This window comes from Malus sylvestris, chromosome 5 (assembly GCF_916048215.2).
Source record: "Malus sylvestris chromosome 5, drMalSylv7.2, whole genome shotgun sequence".
Lineage (NCBI taxonomy): Eukaryota > Viridiplantae > Streptophyta > Magnoliopsida > Rosales > Rosaceae > Malus > Malus sylvestris.
The window spans coordinates 12,980,134-12,996,333 of NC_062264.1; the positions used below are offsets into that span (position 1 = coordinate 12,980,134).

A 16,200-nucleotide genomic window follows, 5' to 3' on the forward strand; every position below is an offset into this window, starting at 1 on the left:
AGTGAGGGTAAACAAATGAGTGATTATGGAATACAAGTCCACTGCCTTAACATCGATTACTTAAAAAAATCAATAAGGTTTCACATTGAATTAGTATACGCGTGTGGCAATTGACTCTTTTTATTTATTGTTTATTTTTTTATTAAAATATATTTTAAAAATAATGAACGTGCGAACCACTCACATTCCCACTATGTATTTTTTAGTGTGAATTTTTTTCTTTTTTGGTTGGAAATCCTTAATGGAAGAGGGATAATTTGGGTATTAAAAAATGGATTGCTGCCACTTAGTACAATTTAATGATATTTCTGTTCTATTGTATGTCAAGAGGTTTTATGTTAAAAAAAAATCTATTTAAAGTACATTATTATTAGCCTATTATTGTAAGATTGCTAGCCTTGGATGACCAGGGAAGTCTAACAAGACTTGGAAGCTCCGACCATCTTCTCTTCTCTTCTCTGAGAGAGAAAAAACATCCAGAACCCAAAATCTAGCTCTGCTATCGCCTCACACCTCCCAATTCCTTAGATCCTTCCCATTTCTCTCTCAAAACGATGCCGTCTCGGAGAAGAACGCTCTTAAAGGTCATCATCCTCGGCGACAGCGGGTCTGTCTCCCTCCGTCTCCTTCTCTTTTCGCTTGAATTATTTGTCCGTTTTAGGGTTTTATGTTTTGAAATTGGGCGGATCTTTCTGGATCTTACTTTACAGACTATGATCTGAACCCAAATGTTGGTCTCTTATTACAAGTTAGGAATTCAGTATTTTGTTTTTCTAAAAAGGAAAATTGGATGATGGGTAGTGATGAAATTGTTATATACTTGTTAGGATAAAGATTACTTTCTGTTTTTTTTGGTAAAATAAAGGGGTTTGTTTGATTTGTGATTTGCAGGGTGGGGAAGACTTCTTTGATGAATCAGTATCCTTTGGAAGCTTGGATGTTGAATTAGAGTACTTGGGTCATTTAATTTTGTATGTAATCCTTTGGTTGTTTAGTTGAAGTAATTTTGATTTAGTGGATTTTGGGTTTGCCCTTTAACAAGATTCGCATAGATATGTAAACAAGAAGTTTAGCAATCAGTACAAGGCGACAATCGGAGCTGATTTTTTGACAAAAGAAGTGCAGTTTGAAGACAGGCTCTTCACCTTACAGGTTTTTCTAGTTCTAATGCCTTTTTATTGGATTGGTACTGATTGGACAAATAGTGGCCTTTATAGATTCTCAGCTGATGCCTTTTTGGAAGTCAATTGAAAATATAACTTGTTAATTTTTGCGTGCGCGGGCTAGCATTTTTGCCCCTATATTTGTTACTACTTTCTCTACTGTCACTGTAGAGAAGGATTCACAAAAACTGCTTTGTTTCTGTCCATAAAGACTAGAAATCGCATTAATGATTAATCTGCGTTCACTATTGAGGAAGCTGAACTTTCACCCCTTTTTTTTTTAATATAGCAACCTGAACTTTCATTATGCCTTCATTCTCTCCCCTCTAACCGTTACAGTTGTTAAGATTTTCACACATTTTAAACTGTGTAGCCTTCCTGATAATTGTTGACTGCCATACGTTGTTCAATTATTCCTTTTCCTTCAAGTTTTTATGTGTTTAGGCGTCTGGTTTGGTTTTTATCTATCAACCAAATTAAGTTTCTGTATAGACAGGCTAATTGTAAATTGGTACCTCGCTCCCTCTTTCCCTCTCTCCCTCCCTTCCGCTTGCTCTCTTCCTCTAGTATATTGATTTCAGCAATATGAAAGGGTTTCAAGCTGTTCATTTATGGAAATCAAAGTATCAGAGATGAATGGATTGTTAATTGCTTGTTATCTTAATTAATCATTGTGAAACAAGGCGTCTTGTATGGCTATTGGGTGAAGATTGTAATCTAGGTAAATATGTTTGTTTTTAGCATAACCAATTGTTGTGATTTGGCTCGTCAAAATACCAAGGCCAATTAGGTAGGTTTTCAATTGGTGTTGGGAAAGGAGAAGAGGAATGTGCACAGGTTATTTCCCATAAGAATTGGGAAATCGGTTTTTCTTTGTGATCCCAATCAGTTTTGGATTATGAAATAAGTTAGTATTCCCTATTCTAAAAGGATTTAGGAATTCTACACCTGTTAGGCATGTAACCATCGATCTATGACTCTATGTACTATAAATAGCCTTGTTGGGGGCTGTTTATTCACATGATAAGCAGAGAGAATACAAGGGTAGAGAGCCAAGAGTGATAGAGAGATCTACAGCTAGGTTTTGGAGTTTAGCCTAAGTGTTTTCAATAAGTTCTTGTAACTGAGTTGTTATTCTTAATAATACAGGTGATTTCTCGAGAGAGATCAAACACGGAGTAGGCAAAGTTTGTTTACCTTGCTAAATTCTTTGTGTTTGTGTGTGGCATGTTTACTATAGTGTTCATATATTTGTATAGCATCATCTTATAAGTTTGCATAACACCGGAGACTATCGGTAAACAAGATCAACTAAGGGGAATTAAAATCAACACCAAGTAGAGTTCATGAAAAACAATCTAATCATGAGTTTAACTCGGGAGTGCTTGTTAAGGCCTAAGGCCTTAACCTCATACATTTTTCAGCGGCTAATTGTGTCTAACAGTCAGATCTTATTTGATTCGTTTTGTTAGATCTGGGATACAGCTGGCCAAGAACGATTCCAAAGCCTTGGTGTAGCTTTTTACCGTGGTGCTGATTGCTGTGTTCTTGTGTATGATGTGAATTCAATGAAGTCATTTGATAACCTTAACAACTGGAGGGAAGAATTTCTCATTCAGGTGTCTTTGGTTTTTTTCCTCTCTTTCTTCCTCAAGAATTTCATTTCTTTCAAACTCTCTGTTAATGTCATTTTCTTTTTTGGATAACTTCCATTTCCATTTATTAATAAAAAGGAGCAGTTGAACTTATGATGACAAAATCTTCTACAGGCGAGTCCTTCAGATCCAGAAAATTTCCCATTTGTCGTTATTGGAAACAAGATTGATGTAGATGGTGGAAATAGTCGAGTGGTATGCATCTCTACTTGGAAAAGAAAAATCATCTTCTCTTTTTCTTACATGCACACACTTAGCTCTCACCCTTTCATGAACATATGATTTGCTATCCCATGTGCTTCAAGTCTACATGTCATTTTTTTGTTTATTCTCCAGGTTTCAGAGAAAAAGGCTCGAGCTTGGTGTGCATCAAAAGGAAATATTCCATACTATGAAACCTCTGCAAAGGAAGGCATTAATGTGGAAGAAGCTTTCCAGTGCATAGCAAAGGACGCTCTGAAGAGTGGGGAAGAGGAAGAAATGTAAGTTGAACCTGGAACCCTACGCTATGCACCTGCCATGCTCCCTTGTATTTTGATAATTCATTTCATTTGCTTTGCATCACAAGTTGAATCATCTTGTACTAGGCAATTATTTTCATTCGGAATTAAACTTTGAGGCAACATTACAGATCACCTGTTCAATTTAGTTGTTTTTCTTAGAACTTTGTTCAACATTCTCAAAATATAACAGCTGTCCCACTGACATATAACACGTCTCAAATAATCAAAATTGGTGTTGCATGATGTCCTTTAGTTTCAATCTTATGGTTCTGCGTGTGCTTTATTCTAGGAAACTTATGGTTAGTGTATATCATACATTTTACTTCATTCGCTAAATATTGGTATTAGCAAGTGACGATAGCTATACTGATTTTTACTTTTATTTTTTTGAGTATTACATAAATTCAACCGTTTGAGAGAGATAATTTTTCCATTGCTCATCTGTTGATATTGTTCTATTTTGTTTTTTTGCTTCATGTAGATACTTGCCGGATACCATTGATGTTGGAAGCAGCAATCAGCCAAGGTCAACCGGTTGCGAATGCTAAATATAGTACCCGAATTCTTTGCCAGTGAAAAATAAGTCATGTTTGGAAGTATATTTATCAGTATGTATGCGGTGACACTGTACATTAGTCTGTGTGGGAAACAAATTGCTCCCCATCAATGCTTTTTCAGCTAGGTTGTATGGCGCCCTTCTTCCCAAGTTGTGTTTGATCCGACCAGGTTACGTTTGATTTCATCCCATTGATGTCCAGTTATTGTTAGTACGGATACGGTATTACTTGTATTTTCAGGAAAATAATGCAGTTTTCATTAGTTGTAATGATTTTTACGGATTGATAAAACGTCTCTGGTTCGACAAGGCATTTCGAGTATTGAACACGGAGAAACTGCCCCAAAGCCAAGTAACCATGGTATCCCCTACTACAAGTTACTTACGGGCAAACTAGTAGCGGAACTGAAGCGCATATTTGACCATTGGATTTGATCCAACGGCTGAAACTAAGTGGCCGAGGATCGCGTTGGATCAAATCCAAACATGTATGTGTTGCAATCGAAAGCCCCTAGTAGTCGAGAAGAAAGGCAATTGCGCCTTTATGTACATTCCAATTGCTCCAAAATGTAACATGAGCAGCAGAATTTCGGGCAGAAATTAACTTGAATGTAAGCTTGCATAGGGTAGATAACAAACTCTGCAAATGCATATTTTGGTCTCCATATTACAATAAACAAGTCAAACGCTCTCAAGCCATAAGATATTAAACAAACTTTGCAACGCATTCACCAAATTGTTAGAAACTCAATTACATAAGGCTCACTGATAGAATTTCAAATTTGGCAGTTTACCTGAGTAAGATTTTAGGGCTGTCAGTGGAATCCTTTTTTTTTTTTTTCTTTGCTTAGCTTGTCACCTCGTACGGTTTCCATGGTTAGAGTTGAAATATCCAAAACAGAAGAAAGTGGATTACTGAAAATTACCCCGATAGGCCCTCGTCTGTTTTGTAAATGGGAGTATCGGCAGGCATGGGGAGAGGCTGTTTCAGTGTAGCAGAAGAGCAACCACCAATCTGCCCATCTCTAGCTCGCTCTTGGTACAAAAGATAATTGATGATGGCTGCAGAAGAATAATTAATATCTATTCACAAGTTCTCAGGTGTTTACTTGGACCCAACTGATGAAAGTTTGTCCTTTCTGGGAGGCCATATTGAACTTCCTGCCAATGTTGTGGCTGAAAATTGGTTTGACGGAGTCGGGGCAGCTGCCCCCATCGGTCTTGACATAGGTGGCCTTTGGGAAGTCATGCCTAGCGTGGGCCTTGGAACTGAGTTTGCAATATTCATGGCCATTCTATTGGCAGGAATTGATGATGGCATGCCTCTAGATGAACCTGGTACACCAAGGCGAGATGCAATTATCTGTGCCCGCTCATGGTAGAGCTTCTGTCTTGACCTGTCCAATTGCTCTCTTACCCTCATTACAACATGTTCCATCTCGTTAAAGAATCCTAATTTGGCGTCCAACTTATGCAACTGCAGTTAAACAGAAACCTTCAAAAAGTTAACTATAATTAATAGCAAACAAACAATAGGTAGGCATTTTGGCATTTGGTGTGACCTGCTTCTCCACCAACATTGCTGCAAGTTGTCGGATTTGATCTTCTTCCTGTTCTGCTAGAAGCTTTGCCTTCACTGCAGCCGCTGACACTGCAGAAACTGCAGCAAGCTTTAGTTTATCAATTTTCTCACCCACCTTTGTCTCCATACTGTCATGTTTTTCTATTTTACCATCTTTAGTTTGATCGTCACCTGGAAAGTACAAACAAACAGGAGATCAGTAAATCACGGGCATTGAACTTGAAATTCATGAAACTCATGGACAAACTGTTTCCTTTTTTCAGCTGGTGTTACACAGTATTAATGATCCAACCAAAGCTGGCAAGCAGAAGAACCATTCCCAGATATCTAAAGAAAATTAAAAATAATTCCAGGATACGAGAGAGAAGAGTCAGAGACGTACTTGCTTCCTTTTCAACCACTGAATTTGATGTAACTGGTTGCTGAGGCTCATCCTTTTGTGGGGTCTGAGAATCACACACCATATCCACATCCTTTGGTACCTCTGTAGGTTCAGGCGGTTCTTCTGATTTGGCAGTAACCACTGGTTGAGGTCCATTTATTTCTGTAGCCAGAGAATTAGATACATCTACATCTTTTGTTGCCTCTTTAGATTGAGGAGGTTCCTCTACTGAATTCGACGTAATTGGCTGTTGAATCTCATTTTTTGTAGGGGGAGCTGAATCAGACATATCCACATCAGTTACTGGCTCTGTAGGTTCAGAAGGCTTTCCTGCTCGTCCTGATTCCTTCTCAGAACTTGTTTGATGCCCTGTCTCCACTTTTGAATCGGTTGTGTCCTCCACAGTAGTTGGTGATTCAACCCTTGGAAACTCTAACTTGTCTGAGTTCTTCAAATTTTCAGTTCCTACTTCCTCATCAGAAACTACGCCATCTTGTTCTTTTGCAGATTGCGACTTTTCTTCAGAAGAAGATTTTTCAAGTTTCTTGTCACTGCTATTATTTGATGAATCTTTATCTTCCAAACCTGAGGTGGAGTTATCCTCTTTCTGGCTTTTGTCTTCATTGACTTTGTCTTTCTGTGCTTCCACTTCAGCAGAAACACTGCAAAAACATCACTCACATCAGATAGAATATACAAAAACTGGTAGAGGATAAATTCTCCACAACAAATAGCATACCTATCAGGACCAGCATGTTCCTTACTGCCATTCGGTGGATCTTCCAAAATAAAGCAATGCCTTGCAGCCAGCGCAATACCACAACTGGCAGATATATATTTCAAAGAATTATGTGCTGAAGCAATAGCAGCATCAGGTCCCACCAAACGTGCTAGGAATGCTGCCTGTAAAAGAGTGGAACCTATAAGCAGTGACACATTAGCAATACCTGAACGCCAAAGTATGAGTTACATATTTGCTTATTGCAAGGTAATGCTTAAGCCCCAGGATATGAGCAAGTTTGGTAAACCGTAAATGACATCACATACATGCATGCACTCATACATTTACACATACAGTTATCATCCATATACTTAAACATGCATGACTGAAAATGAATAATACAATAGAAGATCAATTCAAACGCAGAAACAGGAAAAGGTTCATAGGTAACAAATTACAGTCAGTCAGTTATCTCAACGTTTGCCAATACGCAAGAAATTTCTCTGCACCTGATTTGATAGTTTGAAACATAATACAGAAAGCAATTGCAAAAATCACTAGGCACACTAAAGATATAAAATTAGTGTAAGTTGTTGCAATTTTCAAAAGAACGTTCCCTGATTAAGTATTTTTACCAGCAATGCACTGTTAAAGCTAAATTCAATTTGGCTAACCATGTGAAGTGTATGTCACAATGTTGGATCACTTCAGTTTATTTTAAAGCACTTATACACTAATATGTGAGTTAATAAACAACTTAAGTTACTCTTTTAGCTATTTATTTCTTTGTGGGACGTGTTCAACAGATTTACTTAGAGTCCTGTGACCTAGAGATGCTCCATATACCCGCACATAAGCAGTCAGCTTACCAATGCCATGGCAGGGTTTCCCACTTTTGTAAATGAAAGTTGACCTTCAGGTGTTGGAGAATAACCAACAACTTCGAATGCTTCTTTAAGAGCCTTTAGTGCAAAATTCTCATCTGTTTCTTGATCAACTTTCAATTCACTGGTATCTTCCAATTTTGAAGTTTCCTGACCGTCTTTGACTTCATTTAAATCTTCTGGCTTTGAAGTATCCTGTCCAATGTTTACTTCAGTCACTTCTTTTGAAGTTTCAATCGGGAAAGTTTGGGGGTCACTCGCACTAACAGCAGTCTTATTCTCTGTTGCTTCAGAGGCACCTTTGGGGGCCGATAAATCATTTCCGGTTGAAGTTGGACATGCAGTCTCTTTGGCACTACCATCAAAACCATCGTCATAATCAAGAAAAGTGTCCTCAATTGGCATTTGAACAAAGTGCAGTATACATTGAGCTTTTGTTTTTGTTGCAACATGTTCAGCAATCTCATTCCAGTTTTCTTTATAAAGTTCTAATGCTTCAAGGAGAAGGAGAGTCTCCTGATCAGTCCAGTTCCCACCACTTACACTTGGAACTTCAGCAGGCTCCATAAGAATGAAATCTGACGAAGACATGCCAGAGTCGAATTTCCCATTATTAAAGCAATCAGTGCATAGATCAAAATCTGCCTGTTAAAATGAAAGTAATCAGCAAAAACAATAAAAGTACACAGGGAGTGGAAATATGAAGAAGATAATTTATATAATGATGACATCCATATCATCAAAAAGAAACTTCCATCGACATGACATGGAAACTATTCTAGATAGACTTTTTGTGGTGGAATGCCTTATAAATAACAGAAAGTTACTTTAAAACAATAGCAAAAAGTAATCACCAGGGAGTATTAACAATCTAATGTCAGCAGGTGATAGCTGCCAACTTCCCCGAGAATAAAATTATTGTGGACCTGACAACTGTGATCTGGAGAGATATAGCTTCATATAAACAATAGTTTGATCGCATAATAACCACACACTTCAGGCATACCAAATACGAAACAATGGAAGTTTGGCAAAATGACTTGTTTTTCTAACTAACAATAATCTTCGTGTTTAGGACCAACAGTTGGATAAAATGAAGGTTAGCAAGGTGTATAACCAAAAGCAAGCACAACTACAAAATTCATTAATAAAATCAACAATCGTTATAAAAGAACCAACCTGCTTCTGGCAATGGTAGCGCTTGCGTGAGCAATCAGCTGAACAAGAGTTGCAATGGTACTCAACAGCTGGCCCTTCAGGCCTAACCAACTCTTCAGCAATTGCAGAATCGGGAAACAACCCAGATAGCACTGTTGGGGTCGTTATATTAGTCTTGGGAACAACTGATGAGCGTGATTGTAATGCTTCAAAGTGATACAACTTATCAACCAAAGAATCCTTTTCAACCACTCCATCACCGTCGATGCTGGCCACAGAAGAACCTGTTGGTGGGAATGGGTGGAAATTAATCAAACCCCAATGGTCCAAAAATTCCATTACTTCTTGTCTAGCATCAAATTCTCCAACTTCAAGCTCCAACAAGTCCTTTAATTCAATAAATGTGCCCGGATTTGCGTTGAATTTCTTCATGATGCAATTACGTATCTCTAAGTATACGTCAGGAGTCCGAGTCACAGACTTCCCATTAAAGAAAGACGGCAACATTTGCTCCTCAATGGAGTGAACCTTTGTCCAAGAAAACCAACCTGGAAGCCGGAACAATAATCCAATCAAGATGCAAGTTTAAAAACACCAAAAAGGTTCCGCTCCACATAATCGAAACAATGTTTTAAGAACACAAATAATGCCTGCAGAATAAATTCATCGTAATGACTTTCGCCTGATGTATTTTCCCTAAGTACTTTCATTTAAACAACATTCTTCGTAAAGCTTCTAACAAGTTCAGCAACTGGAAATTTATCTCAGCCTCTCACTTTCACTAAACAAAAACTACATACTACACCAAATCGCAACCAAAACAACATGAAAGATTTAATTTTCACTCAATTCTAATCAAATTGTGCATAAGAAGCAAGAATTTTCACAATAGCCAAAGAGTCTCACCGCAATGACTAGGAACAACATGAGCATTGGCACTGCGAGATCTAATGGATTCAAACCCAGCCTCCATAGAAGCCTCCAGAGCCTCCAAATCGATCTCCCGTTTCACCAGCTCAGCCACCGCCTCCCCCACCGGGTCAGGCCGCTTGGCTTGCGCCGCCGGCTTCGCAGCAGCCCCAGCTGATGAAGCCGAAGCGAGGCTGCTAGGGCCCTGACGGGCCCGGGTCAACGGGCCGTTGTGGATCGAAGTGTGAGAAAGCAAAGCCTTCTCGCGAGCGAAACGTTTGGATGGCGTCGATGAAGAGGTTGAGCCGCCGAGGCTGCTTGCCTTTCGCTTTTGGGCTCCGCCACGACGCCGAGTAGAAGACGGCTCGGCGGTTGGAGAGTCGGCATTTGACGGCGGCTGAGTTCCGGCAGCGTCGCGGCGTTTTTCTTCCATGGATTGATTGGGAGGGTTTGGTATGCGAATCTGGGTGTTTTGTTTTCGGACGCAGCACACCCAGATATACGCAGATGTGAAGTACTGCTGTAGAATGATACTGCACTCTCACTCTTCGTGCAGCACACCTTAGAGAAAAAGCTATTTTACCTGATTTTTTTTGTTTTTTTAATTTATAAAAGGCGACATTTTCTTTGAAACAGCCAAACAAGGCTTAAGTAGTGAAATTTTTAATTATGACGAAAACACGGATGATACACTATATGTTTTTATGTAAGTGGTGAAAATTTTAAAATTTTAAGTTATTAACTTTTTAACACACATATCCGATCATTTATATAGAAACACATGTGTGAACACGGAATTTTCCTGAAACGAAAGAGACAAGAACAACGTGCACAAACAAATATTTGTATTTGATGATTTTGGGTTACAATCTCTCTCAAATTTGATCCTCTGATTCGATCTCCGTAAGGTGTTGATTTGTGGATGTGCGATTGATCCAAGGGCCGTCAAGGCTTGATCTTGGATGAACTGTTGGAAGTTTCTTCAAGGGGTCGTGGGCTTGATCTTTGAAGGTGGATTTGAGCGGATCTTCAAGGAGCCGTTGGGGCTTGATCTTGAGGATGAGTGTTTCTTCAAGGGCCGTTGAGGCTTGATCTTGAATAACGGTGATGAGCGGATCTTCAAGGGCTTTTGGGCTTGATCTTGAAGAACAGTGATGAACGGATCTTCAAGGGATTTTGGGCTTGATCTTGAAGAACGGTGGATTGTTGATCCAAGGGCTGTCGGGGCTTGATCTTGGAAGAACGATGAACGAAGAACGAAGAACACTTTCTTCAGGGCCGTCGGGGCTTGATCTTGAATTGGTGGATGTTTGTTGATCCAAAGGGCTGTTTGGGCTTGATCTTAGGATGAACAATGAACGAAGAACGAAGAACACTTTCTTCAAGGGCCGTCGGGGCTTGATCTTGAATTGGTGATTGTTAATCCAAGGGCCGTCGGGGCTTGATCTTGGAAGAACGATGAACGAAGAACGAAGAACGCTTTCTTGATTCTTCGGGAACCTGGATGCTTGAGAGCTTCGGAGTTTCAGAGTTTCAGAGCTTCAAGGTGTAATATGAATTGGTTCCTTTCAAATGAATGAAATTGGCTTCTATTTATAGAATTTTCCAAGGCCTAATTTTGAATATAATATTCCAGATGAAATAAGTCGTTTCTGCCAGGTGTTGACATGTGTCCTGTTTGATGACTTTTCCAACTTATTTCGATTTTTTGTTTAGACATACGCTACGTGTAAAATTTATGTAATACATGAGCGTTGAAACTTTGATTTATCGGTCAACATTTATTTACCGAAATTTCGATGTCTACAAATGCCCCCACTTCAAGGCGCGTCGTATACATGTGCTTGTCACGTGTAGGAGATGCGTTTTGAAGTCCCTTAATGTAGATGTCGATCCAAGGGCCGTCGAGGCTTGATCTTGAATTGGGCTGGAGATTTCTTCAAGGGCCGTTGAGGCTTGTTCTTGGACTTTTTTTTTTAGATTTCTTCAAGGGCCGTTTGAGGCTTGTTCTTGAACTTTTGTTTGAAATTTCTTCAAGGGCCGTTTGAGGCTTGTTCTTGAACTTTTGTTTGAAATTTCTTCAAGGGCCGTCGAGGCTTGATCTTGAAGGTTGAAATTGGACCACAAGGAACTTCATGTGGTAGATGATCTTTGGCTTTGGTAGTGGATGAATCGGTACGTATTTGTTTTTGCGCTTTGTTGACTTTCCACAGCTTTGATCTTGAACTGGGTTGGAGGATTTTCTGGATTCCTCCAATTGTTGATTTTCCACAGCTTATTCTTGAACTAGGTTTTGATTCAAGAGTGGTAGACACTTGATCTTGAATCGGACTTGTGATTTCCTCAAGGGCCGTCGAGGCTTGATCTTGAATTTGGCCGGAAACTTCTTCAAGGGTCGTTGAGGCTTGATTCTTGAAGGTTGACTCGAACACATGACAAGCAGGCATGAGGTAAAGGTGTTGGTCTGTTTCTTTCTTCAATCTTTCCAAGTGCTGACCGATTGCTTTCTTTCTACTTGTCCCACAGGCAAAAGCAAAGGTAAAGGAAAAGCATACCATGAGATATCTTTGCTTTCGACTCTAATGATATGAGGTACTTTTGCTTTTGAAGAAGTTATGGATGAATCAGTACGTGCTTTGTTATGCTTGTCTCCACATGCTTCAATGTATCTTTTTCCTTTGCCTTATCTATTCTTCTGGCAGAATGTGGCATCTTCTCGAGTTCTTCAGCTTAGACTTCTTCTGCTGAGTTGACTGTGCAGGCTGCATTCTTCTCTGCTTGTTTCTTCTGCACGTTGTCTCCACATGCTGCAAGGTATCATTTTCACTTGCCTTATCTGTTCTTCAGGCAGATGTGGCAGCTTCTTTGGAAGTACAGCAGCAGTGGGAGACGAGTACTCGAGAGCAGTGCTAAGTAGGCAATCAGGGAAGGGTTCCAAGCAGTCGGTTCCTTACCTGAGTTTGAGTGGAGGTTCCGGCATATTATTTTCTTTATCCTTGTCTTTGTAGGTAAGAACAAGGACAAAGGAAAGGACAGGGAGAAAGCATGATATAAGATACTCTTGCTTTCTACCCTGGTGATATGAGATACTTTTGCTTTGGTGTCATTTGTTTGTAGAGGTACCCCAAGGAATAAGAAACACTGAGTAACTCGAGAGGCTTCGTTGGGAAGGCATTCTCGGAAATGAAGAAAGGTTCTCAGAAATGAAGAGAGGTTCTCGGAGATGAAGAAAGGTTCTATATGTCTGCCTTGCTATGGAAGGTGAAGGTGGATAGTTATAGGAAGTCTTTTAATACTTGTAGAGGTACTATTCTTTCACTCGTGTCGGCAACCAATGCGTGATTGATCGGTATGGCTTCACGTACTTTCTTCTTTATCAGAAATCTTCGACAAATTGTCCGTAATTTCCGCCAAGCTGAGTGTGCATGTGACAGGTGTTGACGAGGCTGAAAAAGACTGGCGCCTCTTCGATATCTGGGATCGGCGCTTTGACAAATTGCCCGTGATTTCCGTAAAGCTGAGTTTGCGCGTGACGGGTGCTGACGAGGCTGAAAAAGACTGGCGCCTCTTCGATATCTGGGATCGGCGCTTCGACAAATTGCCCGTGATTTCCGCAAAGCTGAGTTTGCGCGTGACGGGTGCTGACGAGGCTGAAAAAGAATGGCGCCTCTTCGATATCTGGGATTGGCGCTTTAACAAATTGCCCATGATTTCCGCAAAGCTGAGTTTGCGCGTGACGGGTGCTAACGCGTCTGGAAAAGCAAGATGCTTCTCCGATTTCTGAGCTTGCCTCTTCGATTTTTGAATTGGCCTCTTCGAATTCTGAGCTCGTTTCTTCAATCTCTGAAATCCCGTCGAGTGTTGATTTTTATAGAGGCACTCAGTTCGTTTCAAAGCACACTTGAATTTTTTGCTTGTAGAAAACTCCCTTCTTGCACTTCTAAGATCTTGATTTGTCCGACCTCTTCTTTCTTTAACACCTTTGAAAATGTCTAGACCCTCCGACCGTCGTTTTGATTTGAATCTTGGTGAAGAGGCAGTCCCATCTTCTCCAGACAACATATGGCGCACATCCTTCATATCCCCTACTGGTCCTCTTACCGTTGGGGATTCGATGATGAAGAATGATATGACCGCTGCGGTGGTGGCCCGGAACCTTGTCAGTCCCAAAGATAACAGACTACTTTCCAAACGGTCTGATGAGTTGGTTGTTAAGGATTCTCTGGCTCTCAGTGTGCAGTGTGCAGGTTCTGTGTCTAATATGGCCCAACGTCTATTTGCTCGAACCCGTCAAGTTGAATCATTGGCGGCTGAGGTGATGAGTCTCAAACAGAAGATTAAAGGGCTCAAGCATGAGAATAAACAGTTGCACAGGCTCGCACATAATTATGCGACAAACATGAAGAGGAAGATTGACCAAATGCAGGAATCTGATGGTCAGATTTTACTTGATCATCGGAGGTTTGTGGGTTTCTTCCAACAGCATTTGCCTTCGTCTTCTAGGGCTGTACCGCGTAATGAAGCTCCAAATGATCAACCTTCGGTGCCACCTCCTCCTGGGGTTCCGCCGAGTGATGAGGCTCTGAATAATCACCCTCTGGTGCCTCTCCAATCTGGGGCTCCGCCGAGTACTGAGGCGCCACCTGATCAATGAAGGCTTTTGTTTGTTTGCACATTTTTTTTTGTAAATGTTTCCTCTGTAATTTTTCAGAGAAATCAATGAGATGGACTTTATTTCTCTCAATGCATTTGTTGTTTTTATTTTATATATATATATATATATATATATATATATATATGGTGCAATCCGCACCATAGGACTAATTAATTAATTTTTTTTTTTTCACATGGTGTCGTCCACTATCATTCTTTTTTTATTTTTTTATTTTTTGCTTTCGGTGGTGCTTACACCCACCACCACTCATGAACCTTTCAAACCCCTTTCTTCTTTTTCTTTTTCTCTTTTTTTTTTTTTTTTCGGTGGTACTGATCCACCACCTTGCTCCACTATCCCATTTTTTAATATATATATATATATATATATTTTTATAAATGTTGATGATGGGTAGAGGAATTTGCAGGGAGTGGAGCAAGGAGTCCCGCTTGATGGCGTCGTCGGGGAAGAGGTTTTGAGGAGCTGGAGAACTTGTGCAGCAGCCATGGTGGAAGAAGACGAATGAGTGCAGTTCGTGGTGCATGTAGGAAGTCTCGGCTTTGAAGTAGACGAGGGCACGACGAGGGCAGATCCACCATTTTTTTCTGAAGGCTTTGCGGAGCTCTGATCGAGAAAAGATCCTCAGCAAATCCTTGTCACCCTTGGCTGGTTGTACAGCTTTATTTACATCTGTTGCAGTCGTCACCTCACCTGTTAACTACCTTGGCAGCCTCACTGCTCCGTCGAGCATCCTCGAAGCCATGTCCGTGTGGACGGAAATAGCCGGCGCTGGAGGAGACAAGAAGGTGCTTGGTGGACCTAGACCAAACTTGCTGGAGTTGCAGCGGATGGGGTCGAGGGATGACTGCCTCCTGGTCTGAATGGACAACCTCAGGCTTGAACAATGTGCAGGACCACTGACTTGTATCTTCCTCTGGCTTGGAAGCCCCAGCTACAATCCAATACTGCCGGCGGTTTGCCCTTCTCAAGTACCTGTTGTTGTAACAGTTTTTGATATGCACGAGTCCTCCGTTACCGCTGTCTGCCGACTCCATTTGGAACTTTGCGTACTCTCTCTTAACCTTGTCTTCGGAGAGTTGGACAAGCCCATCAAGATTCTCGATTCTTTCATGTATGTAGCGCAGGTACTTTTGGTCGTCGTTTGATTTCAGCGCAAAAAACCTTGGTAGTATGGTTGCCATGTTATTTGCAAACATATCTTTCTCCATTCTCTCTCAATTTTAATTTAATTTAATTTAATTGGGATAATCTATCTCTCTCTCTCTCTCTCTTTCTTCATCTTCTCTTCTTCAGCTGTTATTTTATTTATAAAGCCCACACCTAACTGAGGTTCGTCGTCAAATGGCCGGAGATGGCCGAGTTCTAGCTTGAGGTCCGTGAGCTTGCCGGACCTGGATTTGGGTACCCCGAAGTTCCACAGAGACGGAGGGAGAGAGATGAGAGATTCACGAGGGTGGTGCTGCTGATGTGCCGTCATCGGGGTGGCTCTGGTACCTCGGTGTGTGGGTGTGGGTTCGATCGGCGAGAGAGAGATGAGAGTTAGCTGAAAGACGGACCTGGATTCTAGCTTGAGGTCCGTGAGCTCGCCGGACCTGGATTTGGGTGCCCTCTGGGTGCCCCGAAGTTCAACAGAGACGGAGGGAGAGGGATGAGAGATTCACGAGGGTGGTAGTGCTGTTGCGCCGTCATCGAGGTGGCTCTAGTTCCTCATTATGTGGGTGTGGGTTCGATCGGCGAGAGAGGGAGATCCGAGATAGTGCGAGAGATGAGAAGAGATCCGAGTGGAGATGGGCTTTGAGAGCTGGGCCCGGATTTGTAATTGGTGGACAAGGAAAGAGATGGGCCTGGATTTTAGTCTATGGTTTTGAAGGGCCTGGGCTGCATCTAATGGCATCAACCGGTTCTGGGCTTCTGGGCCTGTGCTCGATGACGAACCTGTTGTTCGTCTGTGTGTCCTTTTGCTGCTGGGCCGAGACATACATATATACAATTTTTTTTAATAGAATTGACCT

At 41.0% G+C, this 16,200-nt stretch overlaps 2 protein-coding genes across 2 annotated transcripts; one reads left to right on the top strand and one right to left on the bottom strand.

The window, feature by feature from the left end:
• The first annotated feature begins 377 nt into the window (after window positions 1-377).
• On the top strand, window positions 378-4,147 carry LOC126621752 (ras-related protein Rab7). Its single transcript, XM_050290332.1, has 7 exons — window positions 378-607; window positions 892-918; window positions 1,053-1,152; window positions 2,636-2,782; window positions 2,933-3,013; window positions 3,155-3,300; window positions 3,803-4,147. The coding sequence occupies exons 1-7, from the start codon at window positions 555-557 to the stop codon at window positions 3,867-3,869; spliced, it is 621 nt and encodes a 206-aa protein (XP_050146289.1). The 5' UTR covers window positions 378-554; the 3' UTR covers window positions 3,870-4,147.
• A 245-nt stretch (window positions 4,148-4,392) lies between these two features.
• LOC126621750 (SWI/SNF complex subunit SWI3D-like) lies at window positions 4,393-10,083 on the bottom strand. The gene is made up of 7 exons (XM_050290330.1): window positions 9,511-10,083; window positions 8,626-9,152; window positions 7,432-8,091; window positions 6,581-6,744; window positions 5,842-6,503; window positions 5,440-5,630; window positions 4,393-5,354 (listed from the first exon to the last, which is right to left on the bottom strand). The coding sequence occupies exons 1-7, from the start codon at window positions 9,944-9,946 to the stop codon at window positions 4,983-4,985; spliced, it is 3,012 nt and encodes a 1,003-aa protein (XP_050146287.1). The 5' UTR covers window positions 9,947-10,083; the 3' UTR covers window positions 4,393-4,982.
• Window positions 10,084-16,200: the final 6,117 nt, after the last annotated feature.